The sequence below is a fragment of the Piliocolobus tephrosceles genome, chromosome 17 (genome assembly GCF_002776525.5).
Source record: "Piliocolobus tephrosceles isolate RC106 chromosome 17, ASM277652v3, whole genome shotgun sequence".
Classification (NCBI taxonomy): domain Eukaryota; kingdom Metazoa; phylum Chordata; class Mammalia; order Primates; family Cercopithecidae; genus Piliocolobus; species Piliocolobus tephrosceles.
In genome coordinates, this window is record NC_045450.1 from 60349447 (window position 1) to 60376349 (window position 26903).

Consider the following 26903-nt stretch of genomic DNA (forward strand, 5'->3'; position numbering starts at 1 on the left):
CAGGCTGGTCTTGAACTCTTGACTTCAGGTGATCCGCCTGCCTCAGCCTCCCAAAGTGTTGCAATTACAGGCGTAAGCCACCATGCTGGGCCTAATAACTTTTAAATTGTATACTTTAGTTGAGTGAATTTTATGGTCTGTGAATTATATCTCAATACAGCTGTTATTAAAAAATATAGCCACAAAATGCTGAAGAACCAAAAAGGACCTTGAGTAACCCCAACATGGGAGCTTCCATTTTCAGTCAATCATTCAAAGTCTAAAGTTGAGTGTTAAACATTCGACATTAGTTAAAACAGGATTGGCTGCTGGGTCTATTACTGATTTGCTGTAGGGCCTTTGGCTTTTTTTTTTTTTGAGATAGGGTCTTGCGCTGTCACCCACGTTGGAGTGCAGTGGTGAGATCTTTGCTCACCGCTACCTCCGTCTCCTGGGTTGAAGCAATTCTCCTGCCTCAGCCTCCCGAGTAGCTGGGATTAAAGGCGCACACCACCATGCCTGGCTTGTTTTTGTATTTTTAGTAGAGACAGGGTTTCACCATGTTGGCCAGGTTGGTCTTGAACTCCTGACCTCAAGTGATCTGGCTGCCTTGGCCTCCCAAAGTGCCGGGATTACAGGCCTGAGCCACCTCACCTGGCCACCTTTTTTGGCTTTTTGGACAGAATTCTTTCAACTGTAAGTCAGAAAACCAACACAAACAGGCTTAATCAAAATAACGATAGGAATTTGTCTCACATAATTGATGTCTAGGGTGGGCACTGGCTTCAGGCATCGAAACAGTGTTACTAGATCTTTGATTCTTTGTTGCCTTCATTCTTTGCTGATTCTCTAGGTAGTAGGAAAAGATGGCGACTGGCAGTCCCACGATTATGACTCTTACAGCTCCAGATCAAAACAGACAGCCTTTCCTGATACCTCTGAGAACAATTCCAGGGAAGTCCAGGGCTGGCTCACAGGCTATTCCTAGAGCCAGGGAGTAAGGTTAGCTTCAGCCAAGTCTGAGGCACAGAGCAGGATCACTCAAGAATGGAAAAAGAATGGCTCCCCGAAGGAAGAAAGGCTGGGAATACAAAATATATGTTCGCTATGCTAGGCAAAGCTGTAAAACTTGCAGAGTGTCAAACATCATTTCAGCTCAATAAATATTTGCTGAATCAATGTAGGAACCCATAAAACAGAGCTGCTGTGGAGTACTTTTAAAGCATCATGTTCCAAACCCTGATTTCATATTTTAGAGAAGCAATAAAACACAATGGAAGTCAGATAGCGAGGTCATTAGTGAGATGCCATTTTAGCAGAGAGCTACTTCAATCAAGTATAACCTGCTCTAAGTTCCAGATTCCATCTGTATTACACAACAGAGATGCAGTGCTCAGAAAGAATATTCCCTGATTTAACCATCAAAAAAGCTAAGACTTGTCCTGTGTGAAGGAAGGCAGTTCAGGATGAAGGGTCCTGCTACCAGAGCAAACATTTCCTTCTCACTTGAACTGGTGATAATCCGGTGGGTTTCTGATCCAGGATCCAAACGCCTGCTTCCGGAGTGTGCTCCAGGCTTCCTGGTAAGAGGACGCAGCCTCCTTGTAATCTTGGTAGGTATCCAGCTTCTGCACCCTAATGCACACAGGCCACCAAATACACAGATTCTTACTGAAAAGCACACCCTGGGGACCACCAGACACCTGAGCAAGCAACTGGACAGACTTGTAATGAGAGACTTAGGAAGAGGAGTTCAGTATGCTTTTGTGAAAGTGGATCATACAAACTACGTTATTCTTGTCATACTCAACTAAAACAGAGGCGAGAAGCCAGGGGTAAAAAGCACTCAGGGCGCATAACATTGCTCCAAGAATGCATTCTCTGTAAGCCTGGCTGCTAAAATTGCCTGCCAGTTTTATCTAGCAGCTACTGAACCAACCTGCTGCAGACTGTAAGAATAGTTTTACCCAAAGCCGTCACTTGGCAGCTCCTCATAACTTTACTCATGCCACTGAACTTTCTTGAACAATATGTTACATTTCTTTTTTGAAAAATAAAGCCGCTAACCTTCCCTTTGTTCTTCAGACATACTGAAGACCACCCAGTCTGTGTATGTCTTGAATTTCAATTCTTGTATCCCAAATAAAACATTAAATTTAGAGATTTGTCTTTACATTTTTATTTTGACTTCTGACACTTTCCTAGAGCAACTCTGTCTCCTCTGTAGGGAATTCATGAGACAGCAACGTGAATTAAAACAGTTAAGAATGAACAGAATTCTAGGTTTCTATGGTCCTAGTGGAATCAGATAAAATAAAAATAATTGTCTACTTTTTTGGTTTAAAAGTTTTCCAGGTGAGGCATGGTGGCTCATGCCTGTAATCCCAGCACTTTGGACTTTGGAAGGCCGAGGCGGACGGATCCTCTGAGGTCAGGAGTTTGAGACCAGCCTGGCCATCATGGTGAAACTCCGTCTCTACTAAAAATACAAAATTAGCTGGGCATGGTGGCAGGCGCCTGTAGTCCCAGCTACCTGGGAGGCTGAGGCAGGAGAATCACTTGAACACGGGAACCGGAGGTTCCTGTAAGCTAAGATTGTGCCACTGTATTACCTAGCCTGGGCGACAGAGTGAGACACTGTCTCCAAAAAAAAAAAAAAAAAAAAAGTAACTACCAGTTATCAAAACCCTACTACAAACTAGGCTCTTGGTCATATGCAACACTTCCCTTAATCGTCTCAGCTACCCTGTCTCAAAAACAAACAAACAAACATGCCGGGCATGGTGGCTCACGTCTGTAATTCTGGCACTTTAGGAGGCTGAGGCAGGTGGATCACCTGAGGTCAGGAGTTCAAGACCAGCCTGGTCAACATGGTGAAACCCTATCCCTACTAAAAATACAAAAAATTAGTCAGGCGTGGTGGCATGCACCTATAATTCTAGCTACTCTGGAGACTGAGGCAGGAAAATCACTTGAACCTGGGGAGGCGGAGGTTGCAGTGAGCTGAGGTTGCACCACTGCATTCCAGCCTGGTTAACAGGAGCAAAACTCCGTCTTAGAAGTATCTCCTTACCTCAATTCAGATTTGACATATAGAATATATGGAAACCCAAGAAAGAAGCCAACTGACCACAGATGCATCACTTCAGTATGCGTGATGGTGATGACAAGTGGCCAGCCTCTTCATATAGAAGTTTCTAGCTACTCCTTATTTTCCCCACTGGCATATAATGAAGGATTCACTTGGTCTTTGTCACCAGTTCCTGGGAGCCTCTAAACTTTGGAGTTTCTGGAAGTATCTTTGTCATGCATAGCCGATCTCTCTGATCACACGTGAGTTTATGTTTGACCAGGTAACTCATGGTGGGCCCCCGAGATAGTTTCAGGATGACACTGGTCATGCCAGAAAGACCAGCCACATAGAGAATTAGGGCTCTGAGACACGTGATATCAGTTTGACCCCTTGGGAGAGGAGGGGGTTGGAGATTAAGTTCAATCACATCATGTGGCCAATAATTCAATCAATCATAATAGCTAATGAAACTCCAACAAAAACTTTGGACACTGATGTCTGAGTGAGATTCCTGGTTGGTGACGGACAGCAATGTGCTGGGAAGGTGATGTGTCCTGAGGACATGGAAGCTCTGCCTTTGGGACCCTCACATATCTTACTATATCCCTTACTATATCTCTCTCCTTTTGGCTAGTACTGATCTGTAGCCTTCATAATAAAATTTTAATGGCAACTATAGTGCTTTTCTGAGTTCTGAGAGATGTTCTAGTGAATAACTGAACATGAGGGGGAGTGGAGACACTCAGATTTGCAGCCAGCTGGTCAGAAGTATGGGTGGTTTGGGACCCTCCTTAACTTGCGGCAGGTGTCTGAAATGAAGGCAGTTTTGTGGGAACTGTGTCCTTCACCTGTGAGACTTCACCTAACTCTAGATGGTCACTGTCAGAACGTCACTGCACCCACCTACTTGTTCCCAAGAGTGGTTTTAAAGTTCTCTACGTTTTTGTTTGAAGAGCAATTTAAGTCATGGAGCTGCAAGTTCAAAAGGAAAAGAGAAGAGTAACACTTGTAACAATATATTGCTCTTAGAACGCTCCATTTCCACAGTGATCTCCATCTAGAGGTGGAATCAAAGGAGGGTCTGTAATGGCCAAGCCCCAGTTCTATCCTTAGTTTTTTATCCTTAGTTTTTTATAACTCTATACCACCAAACTACCCATCCTCTGCATCTCAGATCATGCACGTATCTGCAAATACGGTTATGGGGAAAGAAGAACCTGTGGTCAACAGTAAGTGCCACAGGCTTGCCGAACCACTACTCCTGCCAAAGCTTCTTGCTACTCAGAAGCCAGAATCAAAACAGATGTCTTCCTAAATATGAGAAAACATAGGTCAATAGCGTCACCTGAGGGAGTCTGGCCACTTGTCCCTTGCAATTCTGCTTAGCAGCTTCTGGAATGATCTAAACAGTTCCACTTTGCTGATTTGGGATCTGTTTGGAAAAAGAAGGCAAAGATGATTTATTAAGTATTTAGTATGTTCCAAGCCCCTATCACAAAGGATGCCAGGCTTCACATGGTTTTTAGGTTTGAAGATTTCACTTGTATTTGGTGAGGAGAAAATCCAGACCTGGATGTCTGATTCGGGTGAGGTACAAAAATGAGTCTAACCTTAAGAAATGTCATCAGCGGTGGGATCATTAAAGTGACAAGCCCAAATGGATACCCTGAGGTGCAATTACAGAATTTTGCCCCAGGATATCTGTAAGACACTTCTGGCTGCCTCCTTTCAAGGGAGCTGGCCCCTATGGGTTTACAAGAAATTGAAAGCTTTGTTTCAGAGACGTGAGTGCTGTTCCCTGTGTGAACCGTCATTATAAAATCCACTTGGACGAGCCGCCTGAGGCAGAATCCCCGGACTCCTGCCATGGGCATCACAGCCTTTAGAGACCAAGTGTTTGCTCCTAAACAATACAATTCTGGGTGGAGGTCATGGTTTGGAATACTTAAGGAAGTGAGTGTTGATTCTTTATGAGCCCACCTAGGCCTTCGTGGTTGCCTTCTTTTCCCTCATGTACACAATTCATGAGCTGCATCTAGAAACTGGGAAATGCTATGTGTACCAACAACGTGCAGTCTCTCTTTCACACACCACACCCTGCATCACCCCAGCAGACCAGCAGATCGTACCCTCAGCGTGGGCACAGTGACCATAACTGGTCCACACCCTGCATCACGCCAGCAGACCAGCAGACCACACCCTCAGCGTGGACACCGTGACCATAACTGCTACACACCCTGCATCACCCCAGCAGACCGCACCCTCAGCGTGGCCACTGTGACCATAAATGGTACACACCCTGCATCATCCCAGCAGATCGCACCCTCAGCGTGGACACCATGACCGTAACTGGTACATGTGAAATAGGAAATTATGGAATCTGTACAAAATCTTCCTTACCTGGCTGGAACCCAGCCTGCTTCAGGAACTGCTGCTTAAAGGGGAACCCTGAGCCCTCAGACACTGCTCTCCCAAGGCCTTAGCTGGAGTGGCTGCTGGCACTCAGGAAGATGAGGCCATTTTAGCATGAAAGCAAAGCAAAAATTAATGGAACTCTCAACAAATTAAAGAAAAATAATATAATTAGAGATGGCCAGACACAGTGGCTCATGCCTGTAATCCCAGCACTTTAGGAGGCTGAGGTGAGTGAGTAGATCATCTGAGGTCAGGAGTTCGAGACCAGCGTGGCTAACACGGTAAAACCCTGTCTCTACTAAAAATACAAAAACTAGCTGGGCGTGGTGGCGCATGCTTGTAATCCCAGCTACTCAGGAGGCTGAAGTACAAGAATCACTTGAACCCAGGAGGTGGAGGTTGCAGTGAGCCGAGACTGTGCCAGTGCACTCCAACCTGGGTGACAGAGTGAGATTCTGTCTCAAAAAAAAAAAAAATATATATATATACACACACACACACACACACACACACACACACGTACACATATATAACTATGGGGAAAATATATGCAAAGAAAGCATTCGGTAGAATTCAACATCCTTTGAATTATTAAAAACCTTTTGGCAAACTAGGACTCGGGAAGGGTACTTAAATTTATAAAGGGCAACTATAAAAAACCTATAGCAAATATGTGTCCTTAAAATCAGGAATAGGACAAGGGGTACTTGCTATTACCACTTTTATTCAACATTATACAGAAGGTTCTGGCCAGCAGAACAAAAAAGAAAGAGAAGTGAAAAACAAAAACCAAGTCATCATCTGCAGATGATTTTGATATTGTCAGTTCTAGTCAACACAGTAACATCAGATAAATAAATAAAAGGAACAGAAGATTGGAAAGAAACACTACAGTTGACCCTTGGACAACACAGGTTTGAACCGTGTGGGTCAACTTACACACAGATTTTCTTCTACCTCTGCAACCCCTGAGATAGCAAGACCAAAGCCTCTTCTTCTCCTCCTCCCCCTCAGCCTACTCAACATGAAGATGATGAAGATAAAGACCTTTATGATGATCCAGTTCCACTTAATGAATAAATATATTTTCTATTCCTTACGCTTTTCTCTCTTTTTTTTTTCTGAGATGGAGTCTCACTCTGTGGCCCAGGCTGGAGTGCAGTGGCGTGATCTCGGCTCACTGCAACCTCTGCCTCTTATGTTCAAGCAATTCTCCTGCCTTGGCCTCCCAAGTAGCTGGGATTACAGGTGTGCACCATCAAGCCCAGCTAATTTTTGTATTTTTAGTAGAGACAAGGTGAGACAAGGTTTCGCCATGTTGGCCAGACTGGTCTTTAACTCCTGACCTCAAGTAATCTGTCTGCCTCAGCCTCCCAAAGTGCTGGGATTACAGATGCGAGCCATGGCGGCTGGCCTATTCCTTATGATTTTCTTAATAACATTTTATTTTCTTTAGTTTGCTTTATTGTAAGAATACATATATAATACACATAACATACATAATATGTGTTAATTGACTGTTTATGTCAAGGCTTCTGGTCAACAACAGGCTTGACGTTTTTGGAGAGCCAAAAGTTACATGCAGATTTTTGACTGCAAGGGGGGTTGGCACCACTAACACCCACATTGTTGAAAAGTCAGCTGTATTTGTACATGATGGTCTACATTCAAAAAGTCCCAAAAGAGGCTGGGTGTGGGGGCTTATATCTGTAACCCCAGCACTTTGGGAGGCTGAGGCGGCTGGATCACCTGAGGTCAGGAGTTCAAGACCAGCCTGCCCAACATGGCAAAATCCCATCTCTACTAAAAATACAAAAAATTAGCTGGGCGTGATGGCAGGTGTCTATAATCCCAGCTACTCGGGAGGCTGAGGCAGGAAAATTGCTTGAACCTGGGAGGCAGAGGTTGCAGTGAGCCGAGACTGTGCCACTGCACTCCAGCCTGGGCGATAAGAGTGAAACTCCGTCTCAAAAAAAAAAAAAAAAAACCCAAATCCCAAAAGAATTCCCAAACTGGTAGAACTATTATTCTTTCGGGTATTTGTTGTTGTTGCTATTGTTTGTTTTTTAAGAGATGGGGGGGGGGGTCTCATTTTGTTACCCAGGCTGGTCTCGAACTCCTGGCTTCAAGCAGTCCTCCAGCTCAGCCTCCCAAAGTGCTGGGATTATAGGAGTAGAATTATTATTCTAGTGATAATGGTAAGGTTAGTGTTTTTATCTAGCAACCAACAGTAATTGCCACAAAGAGGAACAAAAGTTTAATTGCAACAGCAATAACCAGAAAATGGGATAAAAAGCTACCTAAAAATAGCACCTGTGATAGCCAAACTCCAGAATGGTCCCCAGTGATTCTTGCCTCCTGGTATTCATGCCCCTTTGCAATCCCCTCCCACACTTAATAGGGCTGATCTGAATAACCATTAAGATATTACAGGTAGACTGTGGCTTCTGAGGCTAGGTCATGAAAGACGCTGTGGCTTCTGCTTTGCTCTCCTGGACTGCCTGTTCTGGGGGAAGCCAGCCACTAGGTCGTGAAGCTGAATACTCTGGTAGCCTTGTGGAGAGGCCCTTGTTACAAGGAACTGAAACCTACTGCCAACAGCTGACACTGACCTGTCAGCCATGCGAGGGAACCATTTTGGAACCGGATCTTTGAGCCCCAGTCAAGTCTTCAGATGACTGCAGCCGTGGCTGCCATAATGGACCGCAATTTCATAAATTGCTGGGCCACAATTACTTAGCTAAGCTCCTCCTCAATTCCAGAGCCACATAAACTATGTGAAATAATAAATGTATATTGTTGTTTTAAGCTGTTATTTTGGGGGCAATCTGTTATATAGAAACAGATAACTAATATACATTCAGGGAATACATCTAATACAAGATGTGAAAGATTTATATAAGAAAGCTATAAAACTTACTGAAGTTTATGAAAGAAGACCTCAATAAGTGAACACTCGAAAACTACCAGTTATAGGCCGGGTGCGGTGGCTCATGCTTGTAATCCCAGCACTTTGGGAGGCCGAGGTGGGCAGATCATGAGGTTAGGAATTCAAGACCTGCCTGCCCAACATAGTGAAACCCCGTCTCTACTAAAAATGCAAAAAAAATTAGCTAGGCGTGCTGGTGGGCATCTGTAGTACCAGCTACTTGGGAGGCTGTACAGAGACCGATGGCTAATAAGTACATAAAAAGATGCTAAACACCGTTTGTCATTAGGGAAATGCAAATCAATGAGGCTGGGCGAGATGGCTCACACCTGTAATCCCAGCATTTTGGGAGGCTGAGGCGGGCGGATCACTTGAGGTCAGGAGTTTGAGACCAGCCTGGCCAACATGGCAAAACCCCTCTCTACTAAAAATATAAGAATTAGCCGGTGTGGTAGTGCATGCCTGTAATCCCAGCTACTAGGGAGGCTGAGGCAGGAGAACTGCTTGAACCCAGGTGGCAGAGCTTGCAGTGAGCCGAGATTTTGCCATGCACTCCAGCTTTGGAGACACAACAAGACTCCATCTCAAAAAAAAAAAAAAAAAAAAAAAGACTGTAATGAGATACCATTTCACCCCCACTAGAATGACTACAATAAAAAAGACAATAACAAGTGTTGTAAAGGATTCAGGGTAATTGGAACTCTTACAGATTGCTGGTAGAACATAAAATGGTACAGCTGCTATGGAAAACAGTTTAGCAGTTTCTCAAAAAGTTAAACATAACAATTACCATATGACCCAGTACTACTACTCCTAGGTACACCCAAGAAAACTGAAAACATATGGCCATGCAAAAAGTAGTACTGAAATGTTCATAGTTCTGCATAGCAGCACTGCTCACAATAGCCAAAGAGTGATACAACCTGAAAGTCCACCCATGAATCAACAGCAAACAAAATGTGGTATATCCACAGTATGGGATATTATTCAGGTCATGAACAGTAATGAAGTACGGATACAGCTACCTCATGGATGTACCTCCAAAACACCATGCTAAGTGAAAGAAGCCAGATATAAAAGGTCATATACTATATGATTCCAATGATAGAAAATGTCCAGAATAGACAAATCCACGGAGACAGGAAGTAAATTAATTAGAGGTTTCCAAGGGTTGAGGAGAGCAAGGGATACGCAGTGACTGCTAATGGGTATAGCTGTTCTTTTTGGGGTAATAAAAATGTTCTAGAATTAGACAGTGGTAAAGTGTGAGTTCACAGTCACCATCTCCTGCCCCAGTATGCTGTACCTTGCCTGAAGACTTCCAATTGTTTTCTTTGTTGTTCCCTGTGGAAAGCCATTGGCAGTAACATCCAAAGGCTGCTCAGGAACTGCACTCCAGCTGATGGCTATGAAAAGGTAAGAGTCTAGGGTCAAAACTGTTCAATTTCGTGTGAATGTCAGAAGTATTTTAATAAAAATATTTCTCTGACTCTACAGACCCATGAGAGCTGGATATGATGTCACCGGCAATGACTGCTACTTGGATGCTTGGCCTCCAGGGTATAGTAGCCTAAGTGGTTCATAATTCATTATTATTATGATAGTTAACAATCACTGAGGATTTATTATTTGCTGGGCACAGAGTAAATCCATTAAATAGAATTCTCACTGAATCTTCCCAATAACCCTGATAAATGATATTCTTCTAATCTGAAGACAAAGAAACTGAGGCAAAGGGAAGGTAAATAACATGCCAGGGGTCACAAGAGCATAAACCTGACCTAGTATGGGTGTCTCTAAAGCTCACACTGCTGGCCACTAGAGTGGCGAACTGCCTTCCTAGGCTGGGAGGATGTGGACACTCCAAGGCCACTTTCAATCAGGGGAGCAGTTGCTCCAGGGCAGGTCTAACCTGGATCTCTTACCTGCCCCACAAGGAACAAGTCGACCTGGGCTGTCAGCCCTTTTGGCCTGTACTGCACAGCGGCTCTGTTCAAATAGTAAATCTGACTGCAGTATTTTTAGTTCTTGAACTCCAAAGCCTTTTGGTAAAGCAGATACATTCTGACACCTAAATGTAGAGGGAAAATGCATTCAGTTTAGGCGCAAGCCTAGAGAAAAAGTATCTAGGATTGTGGCTCACATCATCACCCCTGAGCCTCAGCAGGTGTGGGGATTTGTTTATTTATTTGCGCAGACAGTGTTCCAGAACAGAATCAAGATTGCAAGAACTTCATGGCTGGAAGAAGATGCTTCTCCCTCATTCTGAACGGATAAGTAAGAATCAAGTCAACATCCTTCAGGGATGTAACATCAAACTCCATTCCTGATACAGGCTTTGAGAAACTTGAAAAGTTTAAGCAGAAACATTAATGTACTGGCACCTGCTTCCTAGGGAATCCTTCAAACACACCAAAACCCAAAATTATCCTACAATATAAAAGCTTCAGGCCGGGCGCGGTGGCTCATGCCTGTAATCCCAACACTTTGGGAGGCCGAGGCAGGCGGATCACAAGGTCAGGAGATCGAGACCATCCTGGCTAACATGGTGAAACCCCGTCTCTACTAAAAATACAAAAAATTAGCCGGGTGTGGTGGCGGGTGCCTGTAGTCCCAGCTACTCAGGAGGCTGAGGCAGGAGAATAGCCTGAACCTGGGAGGCAGAGCTTGCAGTGAGCCGAGATCGCGCCACTGCACTCCAGCCTAGGTGACAGAGCGAGACACCGTCTCAAAAAATAAATAAATAAATAAATAAAAATAAAAATAAATAAAAGCTTCATTTTTTTCTCTTGTATCTTTGAACAAACTAGGTGCCAACATGATGCTGGTCTAGAAAGAAGCAGATAGCAACTGCAAGTACCAGAATAGGAAAAACAGAAACATCCTGGGTACAGTGCCTATTTGTTTTAAAAAAAAAATAAAGGGATATAGTTCACATACCATAAAATTTACCCATTTAAGGTGGATAATTCGATTGTTTTTAGTATATTCATAGAACTGCACAACTATCATGGTAACATAATTTAAGGAATTTTCATCACCCCAAAAAGAAACCTCGTAGCTATTAGCATTCACTCTCTATTCCCTGGTAACCACTTAAATTTTTTTTTTCTTTTTGAGTAGGGTGTCTGTTGCTTAGACTGGAGTGCAGTCGCATAATCTCAGCTCACTGCAACTTCTCAAGCGATCCTCCTACCTCCGCCTCCCAAGTTGCTGAGACTACAGACATGCGCCACCATGTCCGACTAATTTTTAAATTTTTTGTAGAGATGGGGTTTTGCCATATTGCCTAGGCTGGTCTTGAACCCCTGGGCTCAAGCAGTCCTCCCACTCCAGCCTCCCAAAGTGCTGGCATTACAGGCGTGAGCCACAGCACCTAGCCTGTGGTAACCACTAAGCTATTAATCTGTCTTCATGGATATGTGTGTTCTAGATATTTCACATAAATAAAATTATACAATATGTGATTTCTTTCACTTAGCATTATGTTTTCAAGTTCATCCATGCTGCAGCATGTATCAGTACTTTAGTCCTGTTTATGGCTGAATCATAGTGCATTGTATGGATATATCACATTTGATTTATCCATTCATCCACTAATGGACATTTGTCTGTCTATTATGAATAATGCTGCTGTGAACATTTATGTACAGGTTTTTGTTATATACATATATACATTGTTTTTTTTGAGACAGGGTCTCTATTGTCTAGGATGGATTACAGTGGTGCAATCATGGTCCACTGCAGCCTCAACCTCCTGTGGCTCTGGTGATCCTCCCACATCAGCTCCCCATGCAGATGGGACCACAAGTGCGTGCCACCATGCCCGGCTAAGTTTTGTACTTTTTGTAGAGACAGGGTTTCCTCATGTTGCCCAGGTGGGTTTTGAACTCCTGGACTCAAGCAATCTGCTTGACTTGGCCTCCCAAGATGCTAGGATTATAGGCATGAGCTACTGTACCCAGCCTACTTGTGTGAATGTACGTTTTCATTTCTCTTGGGTTATACCAATCAGTGGAATTGCTGGGCCGTATCTTGAGGCTTCACGTTTGATATGGGCCTACGAAGCTTGCCCTGGCCATGGCTTCGCCCTGCCCTCATTTACTAGAGCATTGAGTTTGGCTGCCTCCTTTAGGGAGACCACACTTGAGTGGTCATCCTTTGACTTTTATCTTAAAAAAAATTAAAACTGATGTTCAGGGCTGGGTGAGGTGGCTCACACCTATAATCCCAACACTTTGGCAGGCTAAGTGGGAGCAGTGCTTAAAGCCAGGAGTTCAAGACCAGCCTGGGTAACCCAACAACACCCCGTCTCTACAAAAAAAATTTAAAAATCAGCCAAGTGTGGTGGCTTGTGCCTATAATCTTAGCTATTCGGAAGGCTGAGGCAGGAGGATCACTTGAGCCCAGGAACTGGAGGCTGTAGTAAACTCTGATCGTCCCGCTGCACTCCAGCCTGGGTGAGACCCAGTGAAACTTTGTTGCTACAAAAACATTTTGAAAACCCCAAACTAATGTTTAGGGTTAAAAAACATATATAATGGCAATGTATGTATGCTATAGAAAAATTAGAAAATACAGTAAAAACAAGAAAAAAACCACCCATAATACTACAACTCAGACATTATTAATAATACCTTGCTGTTCATCCTCTTACAATTTTTCCTACGTGTGTATGTATTTTTAGACCAAAATTGGCTTTTTATCTTCTAAACTGTTCTTTAACCACTATGAACATGTTTCCATATTAAATATTCATCAATATTATTATTATTTTATTTGAGACAGGGTCTGTCACCCAGGCCAGAGTACAATGGAGCGATATTGGTTCACCGCAGCCTCATCTTCCCAGGGTCAGGTGATCCTCCTGCGTCAGCTTCCCTATTAGCTAGGACTACAGATGTGTGCCACCACATCGGGCTACTTTTTGTATTTTTTGTAGAGACGGGGTTTCCCCATGTTACCCAGGCTGGTCTAGAACTTCTGGGCTCAAGGAGTCTGCTCCCCTCGACCTCCCAAAGTGCCGGGATTACAGTCATGAGCCACCATGCCCAGCCATTCATCAATATTATTTTTAACAACAACAAAGAAAACACTTAATTTCCTATTACTGGGCATTTCAGCTGTTTACTTTTCCTTTTTTAAAAAAATTAGTAGCCGGGTGCGGTGGCTCACACCTGTAATCCTAGTACTCTGGGAGGCTGAGGTGGGTGGATCACCTGAGGTCAGGAATTTGAGACCAGCCTGACCTGGTTGGTCATGGAGTGCCTGACCAACATGGTGAAACCCCATCTCTACTAAAAATACAAAAATTAGCTGGGCGTGGTGGCACACTCCTGTAGTCCCAGCTACTCATGAAGCTGAGGCAGGAGAATCACCTGAACCCGGGAGGCGGAGGCTGCAGGAGTCGAGAGCACACGACCGCACTATAGCCTGGGTGACAGAGCAAGACTCCATCTCAAAAACAAACAAACAAAAATTATATACAAAGCTAAATGTTCAAATACTTCATTTCCTTAAGACAAACTCCTGGAAGTGGAACTGCTGGATCAAAAGGTATGGTGATGCTTAATGCTCTTAGGCCCTACTCTCAGACTGCCTCTTGGAATGACTGTTCCAACTGAGCCCTCCCTACCCTCTCACCTTACAGTCAGTGCTCTCTGCATGGCTTCCTGGCTGTATGGGCACTTCCCAATGACCACAGCTGACAGGTAGATAGGCTCCTCCAGGAAGTGCATCAACAGTGCCCCTTGGCATCCGAGGACATTCCATCGGGCCATCTTGTCACTGCAGGACATGGAGCGCGTTCTGTCTCCACGGCCTGGCTTCACTCGGAGCAGCCCCACCTGGTGAAACGCAGCACCAGGCTTCCCAGAGTCTCCAGCTTCTCCAGGTACACACTTGGCTCCAGTTCTATAAACATCTATCACTTTGGCACTACCAGGGGCTATTCTGGTGACAGCAGCCAGTCCCTCTTCAGTGAGATTACAGCTGTTGATGCCTGGTGAGACTGGGCCACTTTCCTGCTTGCCAAAACTCTGATGGTGAGCGGCTCCGTTGCTGACCTCCCTGGCCGCAGTCACAGGCTCAAGCCTCATCTTTTTGGTTACAGGACTGTCAGGGTCTTCACATTTTCTTTCATTTCCAGGAGCTTCCAGGTTACTGCTGGCTTCTACTGATGAGTTGCTGGCCCAATCTCTGATGACAGGACAGCAAGGCTGATCTTCAAACTCAAGCATCGGAATGATGGAGGCATCCCCACCTGCAGAGAATGAACCCGTCCCTTAAACAAATGGTTCTCAAGTGAGGTCCCTGGACCAGCCACAGTGGGATCTCTTGGGAATTCATCAGAAATGCAGACTCTTGGGACCCACAGTAGACCTGCTGAATCAGACACTCTGGAGGCCCAGCCCAGCCGTGTGTATCTAACAAGCTCTCCAGGTGATTCTGATGCAAGCTCAAGTTTGAGAACTACTGACTTCATCTGTTCTCCCAGCTGACCTGAGATGAGTTAAGAGCACAGGCACGAACTTCCCTAATAAGAATTCTCTGGGGCTCTTGTTGAAGACTCGATGCTGGACCCAGTGAGTTGGAATTTCTGGAGAAGGGTATGCAAAACGGAATATTTTAACCAAGATCTGAGATAATTTTTATCTCTAGGAAGTTTTGGAAACACGGGTTTAGACCAGGGTTCTCAAGCACTGTACTAATGACATTTTTTTGAGATGCAGTCTGGCTCTGTCACCCAGGCTGGAGTGCAGTGGTGCCATCTTGCCTCACTACAATCTCTGCCTCTTGGGTTCAAGTGATTCTCCTGCCTCAGCCTCCTGAGTAGCTAGGATTACACGTGCACATAACCATGCCTGGCTAAATTTTGTATTTTTAGTAGAGACAAGGTTTCACCATGTTGGCCAGTCTGGTCTTGAACTCCTGATCTCAAGTGATCTGCCTGCCTTGGCCTCCCAAAGTGCTAGGATTACAGGCATGAGCCAGCGTGTGTCGCCACTAATGACATTTTGGACTGTATCACTTTTTCCTGTGGGGGCTGTCCTACATATTATAGGATATTTAGCAGCATACCTGGTCTCTACCTACTAGATGCCAATAGCACTACCAGTCCCAGTATGAAAATAAAGAATGTCTCCAGATGTTGCCAAAAGTCTCCTGGGGAGCTAAACTTCCCAAATTGAGAACTACTGGCTTAGAATGAACAAGGTTTCCCAAGTGCATTTTGTGGAATGTTATTTTCTAAGATGCTTTGGAAAACAAAAGTGGTTGGTTTCTTTCATAAAGAAATTTGGCAGGCAGGGCGCAGTGGCTCAGGCCTGTAATTCCAGCACTTTGGGAGGCCAAGGTGGGCGGATCATGAGGTGACGAGTTCAAGACCAGCCTGGCCAATATGGTGAAACCGTCTCTACTAAGAATACAAAAATTAGCTGGGTGTGGTGGCGGGCACCTGTAGTCCCAGCTACTCAGGAGGCTGAGGCAGAAGAATCGCTTGAACCTGGGAGGCAGAGGTTGCAGTGAGCCGAGAATGCGCCACTGCACTCCAGCCTGGGCGACAGAGGGAGATTCCATCTCAAAAAAAAGGAAAAGAAATTTGGCAACCATTGCCTAAAATTGCTCAAAATTGGAGATTTTATGATGCATGGCCCCACAGTCAAGACTCTAAAGTAAATTACACACCTAGTGTAAACCAGTGTTTCCAAAATTTCCAGTGTTCCCTCTTGCTGGTTTAGAGATTTCTGATCTCCTCTGTCCTTATAGGAAACTGAAGAAAACCAGAGGTAAGAACCAGAGCTCTCCCTTGAGAAGGGAAATATTTCTTCAAACACTAACCTAAAGAATGTTGCTTTTCTAAAGCGTATAAATAATACATCTGTAATCTTTATAACTCAAGAGTGGGACAGGCAAGAGATACAGAAGTGGGAATATATCTGGAGAGGTTTGCTGGCTAACTTCCAGAGACCTCACAAGGTCACAGTGACTTTGGAGAACTCACCAGGGTCCATCTCCCACGCTGCAGGGTTGGAGATTGATCTTGACAGAATGCCTGAATGCAAGAGCCTGACTCATGCTAGTAAAACTCATAAGTAAGAGCCTGAAGTAGCTAACCCAGTCAACAAATTATTAATTAGTAATAGGATGTAAATGCCAAGGGAGCAGAGAGTCACATTCTCTAGGTAATGTTCTTTCTCTCTGGAGACAAACGTTGGGAGGACATCACATTTTAAAGATTACCAGCAATATTCCCAAAAGATTTTTAAGATGAGCAGAGGGTTGCCAACTTTTTATTCCATCAAGGAGGATCTTTAAAAATCTCAATTACTGGCCAGGCACGGTGGCTCACACCTGTCATCTCAGCACTTTGGGAGGCCAAGGCGGGCGAATCACTTGAGGTCAGGAGTTCGAGAACAGCCTGGCCAACGTGGTGAAATCCCGTTTCTACTAAAAATACAAAACAATTAGCTGGATGTGGTGGTGCATGCCTGTAATCCCACCTACTTGGGAGGCCAAGGCCGGAGAACCGCCTGAACCCGGGAGGTGGAGGTTACAATGAACCGAGATGGAGAAAAAAAAAAAAATTCAATCACCATCACTTAAAAAAAAAAAATAACTCTCACATCCTTTAAAGTGAAAGAAATTAGTTTTGCAAAATTCACTACATAGTCTTGAGCTTTCTTGTTTTTTCATGGACTGTTCTCACAGATCAGCACCTGTTTGCAGACCACTGACTTCTGGAGTTTGATTAGGGCATAATCACACTCCATAAATGTCCAGTATTTTGGCTTCCCTGGGCCACACTGGAAGAATAAAAATTGTCTTGGGCCACACACAACACAATACACGAACACAAACGATAGCTGATGAACTGAAAAAAAAAAAAAAACCGCAAGAAAAATCTCACAACGTTTTAAGAAAGTTTAAGAATTTGTCTTGGGTCACATTCAAAGCCGTCCTGGGCCTGCATGTAACCAGGCGGGCCGTGGGTTAGGTAAGTTTGGATTAGGCCATCAGGCTGTGATCCTCAGATGCATCTTTCTCCACAATAAGGCTATACCTGTCACTGGGATCGCCCTGGTCCTAGCTACTCAATGTGTGGTCTACGGGCCCACCCCGCTGGCATGCTTTGGGAGTTGGCTAGAAATGCAGAACCTCAGGCCCCACTCCAGACCTATGAATCTGAATCTGCATGTTCCCCAGGAGATTCCTGTGCTCATTACAGCTCGAGAGGAGCTGATTAGGAAACATCCTTTGGGCCTTGGACTAGGGCCCTTACAGCTAAGAATAGAGCGTGGATGAGCGCTGCCTACCTCTGTGTGTCATTTTTCTGGGCTTTGACTCAACTCTTTTCTCATACTCTTTCCTTCTTTCTTTCTTTTCTTTTTTTTTTTTTTTGGATGGAGTCTTGCCCTGTCATCCAGGCTGGAGTGCAATGGTGCAATCTCGGCTCACTGCAACCTCTGCCTCCTGGGTTCAAACGATTCTCCTGCCTCAGCCTCCCGAGTAGCTGGGATTACAGGCATGCACCACCATGCCCAGCTAATTTTGTATATATAGTAGAGACACGGTTTCTCCATGTTGGTCAGGCTGGTCTGGAACTCCTGACCTCAGGTGATCCGTCCACCTTGGCCTCCCAAAGTGCTGTGATTACAGGTATGAGCCACCGTGTAATTGGTCTCATTCTTTCTTAAGTTGTATCTGTGTTTTCAATTGGAGTTATGATCAAATCTAGACAGCTATTCTATTTCTTCATAGTGATTTCTTATCTCTGCTCTAATTGCATGTGTTAGTTTTAAAGCTTAAAAGTTTTAAAGTTGACCGGGGCCGGGCGCAGTGGCTCAAGCCTGTAATCCCAGCACTTTGGGAGGCCGAGACGGGCGGATCACGAGGTCAGGAGATCGAGACCATCCTGGCTAACATGGTGAAACCCCGTCTCTACTAAAAAATACAAAAAACTAGCCGGGCGAGGTGGCGGGCGCCTGTAGTCCCAGCTACTCGGGAGGCTGAGGCAGGAGAATGGCGTAAACCCGGGAGGCAGAGCTTGCAGTGAGCTAAGGTCCAGCCACTATACTCCAGCCTGGGGGACAGAGCGAGACTCCGTCTCAAAAAAAAAAAAAATAATAAAGTTGCCTGGGCGTGGTGGCTCAAGCCTGTAATCCCAGCACTTTGGGAGGCCGAGATGGGCGGATCATGAGGTCAGGAGATCGAGACCATCCTGGCTAACACTGTGAAACCCCGTCTCTACTAAAAAATACAAAAAACTAACCGGGCAAGGTGGCGGGCGCCTGTAGTCCCAGCTACTCGGGAGGCTGAGGCGGGAGAATGGCGTAAACCCGGGAGGCGGAGCTTGCAGTGAGCTGAGATCCGGCCACTGCACTCCAGCCTGGGCTATAGATTACCCCTTCTTTAAAACAAAAAAAAAAAAATAGGCCGGGCGCGGTGGCTCATGCCTGTAATCCCAGCACTTTGGGAGGCCGAGGCGGGCGGATCACAAGGTCAGGATCACAAGGTCAGGAGATCGAGACCACGGTGAAACCCCGTCTCTACTAAAAATACAAAAAAAAAAAAAACTAGCCGGGCGAGGTGGTGGGCGCCTGTAGTCCCAGCTACTCAGGAGGCTGAGGCAGGAGAATGGCGTGAACCCGGGAGGCAGAGCTTGCAGTGAGCCGAGATCGCGCCACTGCACTCCAGCCTGGGCGACAGAGCGAGACTCTGTCTCAAAAAAACAAAACAAAACAAAAAATAAAAATAAAAAAGTTTTAAAGTTTAATTTTATTTCCTTATTTCAAAGCCTTTAGGGTGAGAAAATTTTGCTGCCATCCTGAGTGGTTATCCACAAAAGGTAGCAGTTATTTTCAATTTTTAAGAAAGAAAAACAAAAGCTAGAAATGACGCCCCCTTCACCCCAGGCTAGGTCTTCCCGTCTTACGCAACCATAGTACCTGAACATACCCTTATAACCCATCAAAATTTACCCTAACCAGGACTGTCTACATTCCCTAAAAGACTACGAAGGTAAGTAATGTGCTAGTCTTATTCACTTCTGTATACTCAGTATGTCATATCGTGCCTGACAAACAGCAGAAAGTATTGGTTCAACGACTGAATCAATGACATGAGTTTTAGGATAAGTTACTATAGGACTTCTAAGCCCCATGTTGGCTTCACATCTTGTGAGGTTTCAGCCTTATGCCCCTAATCCTGATTCTGAGAATTGACTAAATAGGGTGAGTGAGACTCTACACCCCTTGCCTCTGCCTTCTCTTTAGGTGAAACCTTTAGAAATGATTAGGTACACTGGATTGTCATAAAAAGGCACTGTCACTACTTGTGGCTACTTCAGCCATTAGTATTTTTCAGAAAAAACCTATCTATGGATAACGCAACCATAAGGAAGTAGTCCATGTAACATTAATCCAAAGGCTTGAATACACTTACAGGGTGTTTGGCTGGAGAAAAACACGAAAATGAGGTCTCGTCTGAGTTTCCACAGTCCTTTTTGAGTTCCTGGGACAAAGATGCTATCCTCTTTCAGGGTGGCTGCCAACTGGAGTTGATGGAGAAGGTACCTAAGGGTTGCAAGATGTTATTAGGATGAACAACCAATCTCTGTGGTTAAGGGGAAAGCCTCTGGTACGGTGATTACTAAGACAGCAGTACTGTAGACTAGTGGGACTGGTAGGGATTGGGAATTATGAGAATGCTCTAGACCAGTGATTCTCAAAATGTGGTCCCTGCACCAACAGCATCAGCATCACCTGGGAATTTGTTAGACCTCCAAATTTCAACTGGCCTCGGTTGCTCACATCTATAACCCCAGCTACTTGGGAGACTGAGGCAGGACGACTGCTTAAACCCCAGAGTTTGAGGCTGTAGTGAGCTATGATTGTGCCACCGTACTTCAACTTGGGTGATAGAGTGAGACTCCATTTTTTTTTTTTAAGAAAAAAAAAAAAGGCCGGGCGCGGTGGCTCAAGCCTGTAATCCCAGCACTTTGGGAGGCTGAGACGGGCGGATCACGAGGTCAGGAGATCGAGACCATCCTGGCGAACACGGTGAAACCCCATCTCTACTAAAAAATACAAAAAACTAGCCGGGCGAGGTGGCGGGCGCCTGTAGTCCCAGCTACTCGGGAGGCTGAGGCGGGAGAATGGCGTAAACCCAGGAGGCGGAGCTTGCAGTGAGCTGAGATCCGGCCACTGCACTCCAGCCTGGGCGACAGAGCGAGGCTCCGTCTCAAAAAAAAAAAAAAAAAAAAAAAAAGAAAAGAAACTCAATTGCTGAGGTGTTCCACCCTAGATCTGCTGAATCAGAGTCTCTGTGGTGGGCTCAGCAATCCGGGTTTTAACAAGCCTTCCAGGTTCTTCTGATGCACAGTCAAGTTTGAGAACCGCTAGTCCAGTCAAGCATGCGGCTCATGCCTGTAAATCCAGCACTTTAGGAGGCCAAGGCAGGAGGATTGTTTGAGCCCAGGAATCTAAGACCAGGCTGGGTAGCCTAGTGACACCCTGTCTCTAAGGCTGCAATGAGCTGAGATAACATCACTGCACTCTAGCCTAGGTGACAGAGCAAGACCCAGTGTCAAAAAAAAAAAAAAAAAAAAAGAGAGAACACCACTAGTCAAGACCACATTGCTACTCAAAGTGTAGTTTATAGACTAATATAATCTGTATTACCTAGGAGCTTATTAGAAATGTAAATTCCAGGTGAGGCGTGGTGGCTCACGCCTGTAATCCCAGCACTTTGGGAGGCTGAGGAGTGTGGATAACGATGTCAAGAGTTCGAAACCAACAGGGCCAGCATGGTGAAACCCCATCTCTACTAAAAATACAAAAAATCAGTTGAGCATGGTGGCACATGCCTGTAGTCTCAGCTACTTGGGAGGCTGAGGCAGGAGAATTGCTTGAACCCAGCAGGCGGAAGTTGCAGTGAGCCGAGATTGTGCCACTGCACTCCAGCCTGGGCAACAGAGCAAAACTCTGTCTCAAAAACAAACAAACAAACAAACAAAAAACCCCAAAAAAACAAAAACGGCCAGGCACGGTGGCTCACGCCTGTAATCCCAGCACCTTGGGAGGCTGAGGCGGGCAGATGACAAGGTCAGGAGATCGAGACCATCCTAGCTAACACGATGAAACCCCGTCTCTACTAAAAATACAGAAAAAAAAAAAAAATTAGCCAGGCGTGGTGGTGGGTGCCTGTAGTCCCAGCTACTCGGGAGGCTGAGGCAGAAGAATGACATGAACCTGGGAGGTGGAGCTTGCAGTGAGCCGAGATAGCACCCCTGCATTCCAGCCTGGGCGACAGAGCAAGACTCCGTCTCAAAAACAAACAAACAAACAAACAAAGAAACTCCGGAAATTCCGGGACTCCCACCCCAGCGCTGCTGAACCATACTCTGGGGATGTGGCTTTACCTTTGGAAACTCCTTCTGGCTATGACCTCAGCATGGCTATCATTGAGGATGTCTCCTGTGGCAAAGATAGGATACCAGGTGAAGACATATGGAAGCTGGAGAGGCTCTGGTTCCTAGAGGCAGAACACAGCAGTTCCACCAGCACCCAGGATGGCCATGTAGCTCCTGGAGAGCTTTGTCAGAAGGTACCACAATCATGAATAACAATGCATTGGCTGCTGGGTTTCTCAACCCAGCACTGTAGACATTTTGGGCCAGAAAATTCTTTGTTGTGGGGGGTCTATCCCAAACACTGTAGACTGTTTATTAGTAGTATTCCTGGCCTCTACCCATGAGATGCCACTAGCACTCCTCCCTCAGTTGTGACAACTACAAATGTCTCCAGACATTGCCAAATGTCCTCTGGGGTGCAAATCACCCCCAGCTGAGAAACACTAATTTATAGAAAAACCTTATCTGGAGAACAAGCATCCAGATCTTTTGTATAGAGGTATCATACTTGTGCTCATGGTAATTCCATCTAATCCAATCCACAGTGATCCTGGAACAGGTTCCTCATATACAGGCAAGAACAATGGTAGAAGCCAACTCAGAGAGGAACCTGCTAGCTAGAAGAAGAGGTAAAGATCCCCGGTCTCGGCCAGTCACGCAGTGGCTCATGCCTGTAATCCCAGCACTTTGGGAGGCCAAGGCAGGAGGATAGCTTGAGGCTGTGAGTTTGAGACCAGCCTCGCCAACACAGTTAGACCAAGTCTCTACAAAATAAAAACGAAAAAAATTAGCTGGGCATAGTGGTACACACCTGTAGTCCAGCTACTCAGGAGACTGAACGGATCAATCACTTGAGCCCAGGAGTTCAAGGCTGCAGTGAGCAATGATGGTGCCACTATACTCCAGTGAGACCCTGTCTCTTAAAAAAAAAAGAGGCTGGGCGCAGTGGCTCACGCCTGTAATCCCAGCACTTTGGGAGGCCGAGACGGGCGGATCATGAGGTCAAAAGATCGAGATCATCCTGGCTAACACAGTAAAACCCAGTCTCTACTAAAAAATACAAAAAAACTAGCCGGGCGAGGTGGCGGGCGCCTGTAGTCCCAGCTACTCAGGAGGCTGAGGCAGGAGAATGGTGCAAACCTGGGAGGTGGAGCTTGCAGCGAGCTGAGATCCGGCCACTGCACTCTAGCCTGGGTGAAAGAGAAAGACTCTATCAAAAAAAAAAAAAAAAAAAAAAAAAAGAAACAAAACAAATAAAAACCCCCAGATCTCTAAGGAATTGAAGGAATTTTCATATTCTTGTTGAGGCCCAAAGCTTCCTGTCATTCAGGACTGCTTGCCAGGTGTGGTGGCTCACAACTTTAATCCTAGCACTTTGGGAGACCAATACGGGCAGATCACCTGAGGTCAGGAGGTCAAGACCAGCTTGGCCAGCATGGTGAAACCCTGTCTCTACAAAAATACAAAAATTAGCCAGGCATGATGGCAGGTGCCTGTAATCCCAGCTACTCGGGAGGCTGAGGTGGGAGAATCGCTTAAACCCAGGAAGGGGAGGTTGCAGAGCAGTGAGTCGAGATCGTGCCATTGCACTCCAGCCGGGCAACAGAGTGAGACTCCAAGCAAAAAAAAAAAAAAAAAAAGATTGCTTTCTAGGGCTTCAGAAACCACTCAAGCTGCATCCTGTACCTGCTGCTACAGAGCCCCAAAGCCTTCGAAACCCAATGTGGAACAGCTAAGCCCAGGGAATCTTGTTTGAGCATGAAAATACTAGCTAGCTTTCAGTTATTTGGAAAGCATGTTCCTAGAGGCCTCTGCTTTGATGGTGGATTTCCATTCTCCAAGTGAGTATCATCCTTCCAACCGGACTGACAGTCAGTAGGAAACAAATGCCATGCACCTCAACTGACATGGCCCTTCTTCTCTGACAAGGAGAGTAAAACATGCACACTGGTTTCCAAAGCTAAATCTTTGTTTATACTCCCACCGATGCTTACCGCTCTTCCTCATTTTGGACTGGCCTATGCATTTTGTTCCCGTTCCCATTGAGACAACTTCCTTTGTCACTGTGGGGAAAAAACAAATCGTGTGAGTTCTGAGAAACAGAATGTTCCCCAGTGCTCAGGTGTAATCAGCCTGCACACTCCTCCAGGAGATTCTCAGAGGCCCACTCAACCAAGGCCTGCGGTTCCAGCACGGTGGTCTCCCACCATCAGAGGTACTCTGCCACCTAGCGGAGCACAAGCACACATGCCTAACATCGTAGTTCACACCCTACCCACGACTGTCCCTGCACAGTACAGCAATGTATAATCTTATCATCTTCCACAGTGAGGAGCGTGCCAAGGAGAAGTCTCACCTTGTGCCGGCTTATCAGGGGTGTCGCAGTCCTGGTCAGCTGGAGATTGTATCTTCACCACAGCTGCCAACAATGTCCACTCACGGTTTGGCTCAGGCTTCCCCTTCTTGGGCAGCCTGATGCCATAGTGCTCATAGCACAGCAGAGCAATCTCATCCGCAGTCCACATGGTCTGAGCTGGTGCTGAGACCTTGATCAAAAACCACAACCATCAGAAGTACGGAAAGGAGAACCAGTGCACGACGCTACAGCCTCTCATATCCGAGCTTCAAGTCTTTCAAATGGAGCTCAACTAGTCAGACCGAGGTTTCCCTATCTGGAACTCTACGGATCATCTTCTCCTACTATCTCCCTGCCCCCTTTTCATCTTTAATGAAAGATCAGAGAAACCCCAAATTCTACCAATCCCCCAAAATATTGTTTCAAGTTTTTTTTTTAATGTTAGATATCTGATACATTTCTATCAAGTCTGCATCCTCTACTCCACATTAAAGGACACGAGAAGGAAATGTCCTCACTACTCCAATTTTCACTGGAAACAGCATGTAAAGGATTGCAGACTCACTTGCTTTGGGCAGACCCTCACTGTATAAGGTTTATCTTTCTGGGCAGATGTTATCTGTCCTCTTTTTCCAGGCATTTTATTTTTCTCTTCTTTCCCCTACAGCAGAGTGGTTCTCTACCGCCCTCGAGTAAATCCCCACCGAGATGTTTCTCAGCAGTTATGTGTTCTCATAGAGCTCTACTTAAGGGTGTGGGCTTTGGAGTCAACTTTTCTGGGTTCTAATTTTGGCTTTCCCACAAATCAACTGTGATGCTGAATAGACTACTTAACCTTGCTGTGTCTGTTTCCTCATCTGTCAAAATAGTGATAATAATAATATCTAACCTATTTAGATTATTGTGAAGATTAAATAATACTTAGGGTTACTGTGAGGGTTAAATAATACTTACAAAAAGCAATTGCTACAATGTTGAGCGTAATGAAGGTCAACTGTGATTACTATTACAAGAAATAACATTTGATGATTTTCCTGGTTAATTTGCCTTTAGCTACTTGGTGGTGCGGGTGAAAGGGGGAGGGGCTGTAATAGGCATAGAAAGCCATGAAGAAAAAAACCATCAAGCAGATCCCTAGGATACTTTGCAGGGAAATCTCACTCTTGGCCCTATCAATGCTCACTAGATACATCCTGACCTCATTTGGACTCAATATACAAAAAGCTTCTTAGTAGAAAATGAGCTTGTATGGTGATAGACATAGCTAAGCATTGTAAAACAAAACTGAAGGCCGGGCGCGGTGGCTCACCTGAGGTCAGGAGTTTGAGACCTGCCTGGCCAACGTGGTGAAACTCTATCTCTACTGAAAATACAAAAATTAGCCGGGCGTGATGACGCGTGCCTGTAGTCCCAGCTACTCGGGAGGTTGAAGCAGGAGAATCGCTTGAACCCGGGAAGCGGAGGTCGCAACGAGCTGAGATTGTGCCACTTGCACTCCAGGCTGGGTGACAGAGGGAGACTCCGTCTCAAAAAAACAAAAAAGGCTTTCCTGAGTCCCAGTTCAGGTAGCTTTTGAAGGACGGTATTGCTATGAATCCCCCTGCAGCACAATGTGTAGGCTTGCTACTGTAGCGAACGATAATGGTAAATCAGACCATAGTGATTTCAAACAAAAATTTGCAGGAAGTGAGACATGGTGACCTAAAAGTCAGAGGGCCAGCGCAAGCCTTGTCAAAACAAAGCACAGGGGATCCTAGAATCCTCATTTGGAAGGGACTCACCTCTCATTTCTAGGGAGACATCACAAGGCAGTATAGTTTATGAAGACCACCTGGCCATCGACCTGAAATTAAACCAGAGGTGCAATTCACAAACCTCAATAGCCAAGGCAGGTAGAAGTTGCCAGAAGAAACAGTGACTCCCTAAAACGAAGCAGCCCAGAACGGCATCATCTCACTCAGGTAGTTGAGTCTGAATGGGCATGCACAATTGTTGGAATGAATAAATGTTTTGCTACACTGGGTCCATTATAATTCGAGCCTCAACCCCCTCCTAGATCTTGAAAAATTTGAAGAACTTATTAGCTGGAAATAACAGCTCAGTTAAACAGGCATGTATTTGCCCACAAGACCGCATCTCTGAACAGTTTCAACAAGCGAAAAAACTGACGTCCTTTCCAAAGAAAAGGAAATCGGCTGCCAGGGGAGAAAAGGCTTTAGCGATGCTCGGAAGTAGGGACTCCTGCTTCACGCTGCCTCCCTTCCTAATACTTCCGGAAGCAGAGCCCCTTCCCGGCCGCTGGAGAAGCCCGGGTGGGACCCCAAGTCGGCCAGTTACAGGACGGGAGGCGCCAGGCAAGGCACTGAGGTCGTGCAGTGGGAACAGCGTGAGCGCCTGACCCACTAGGTCCTGAGGCTGCCAGGCCAGAGGCCCCGCGCCCGCCCGCAGTAGGAGCTCTTCACGCGCCGGCTGCTGACAGTTCCAGGCGTGGAGCGCCTTCTCACGTGAAATGCGTCCCGGAAGATACGGTCCTCACAACCTCTTCCCTCAAACAGACTCGGTAAAGTTAGCCCAGATGCACCTGCCGCGTCTCCCCACTGCCTAGCTAACGTCCCCCTCCCACCTCCACGGCACGCGCCTCGGAAATAGCGAGGAGAATCCGTCTGCGAGACGGACGTGACGTCACAACGCCGCCAGTTCCTTCCGGCTCCCGCCCCCAGAGGCGCGCAGTGCACGCCGG

At 45.7% G+C, this 26903-nt stretch overlaps 1 protein-coding gene across 6 annotated transcripts; it reads right to left on the reverse strand.

Annotated features, from left to right (window-relative positions):
* Positions 1-26873, reverse strand: ADAT1 (adenosine deaminase tRNA specific 1). 6 transcript variants are annotated; one of them, XM_023226771.1, is made up of 11 exons: positions 25945-26817; positions 25118-25129; positions 24164-24353; positions 23802-23870; positions 21817-21871; positions 19839-19969; positions 14040-14658; positions 10322-10467; positions 9703-9802; positions 4398-4484; positions 1-1614 (listed from the first exon to the last, which is right to left on the reverse strand). In XM_023226771.1, exons 3-11 carry the CDS (start codon positions 24330-24332, stop codon positions 1482-1484), a joined length of 1509 nt encoding a protein of 502 aa, XP_023082539.1. In that variant the 5' UTR covers positions 24333-24353; positions 25118-25129; positions 25945-26817; the 3' UTR covers positions 1-1481. The 6 variants fall into 6 exon arrangements, with proteins under 6 accessions (XP_023082539.1, XP_023082540.1, XP_023082541.1 ...); XM_023226770.1 differs by lacking the exon at positions 25118-25129 and having other exon boundaries at positions 1269-1614; positions 25945-26006; positions 26787-26873; XM_023226772.1 differs by lacking the exon at positions 25118-25129 and having other exon boundaries at positions 26039-26817.
* Between the last annotated feature and the right edge of the window lie 30 nt (positions 26874-26903).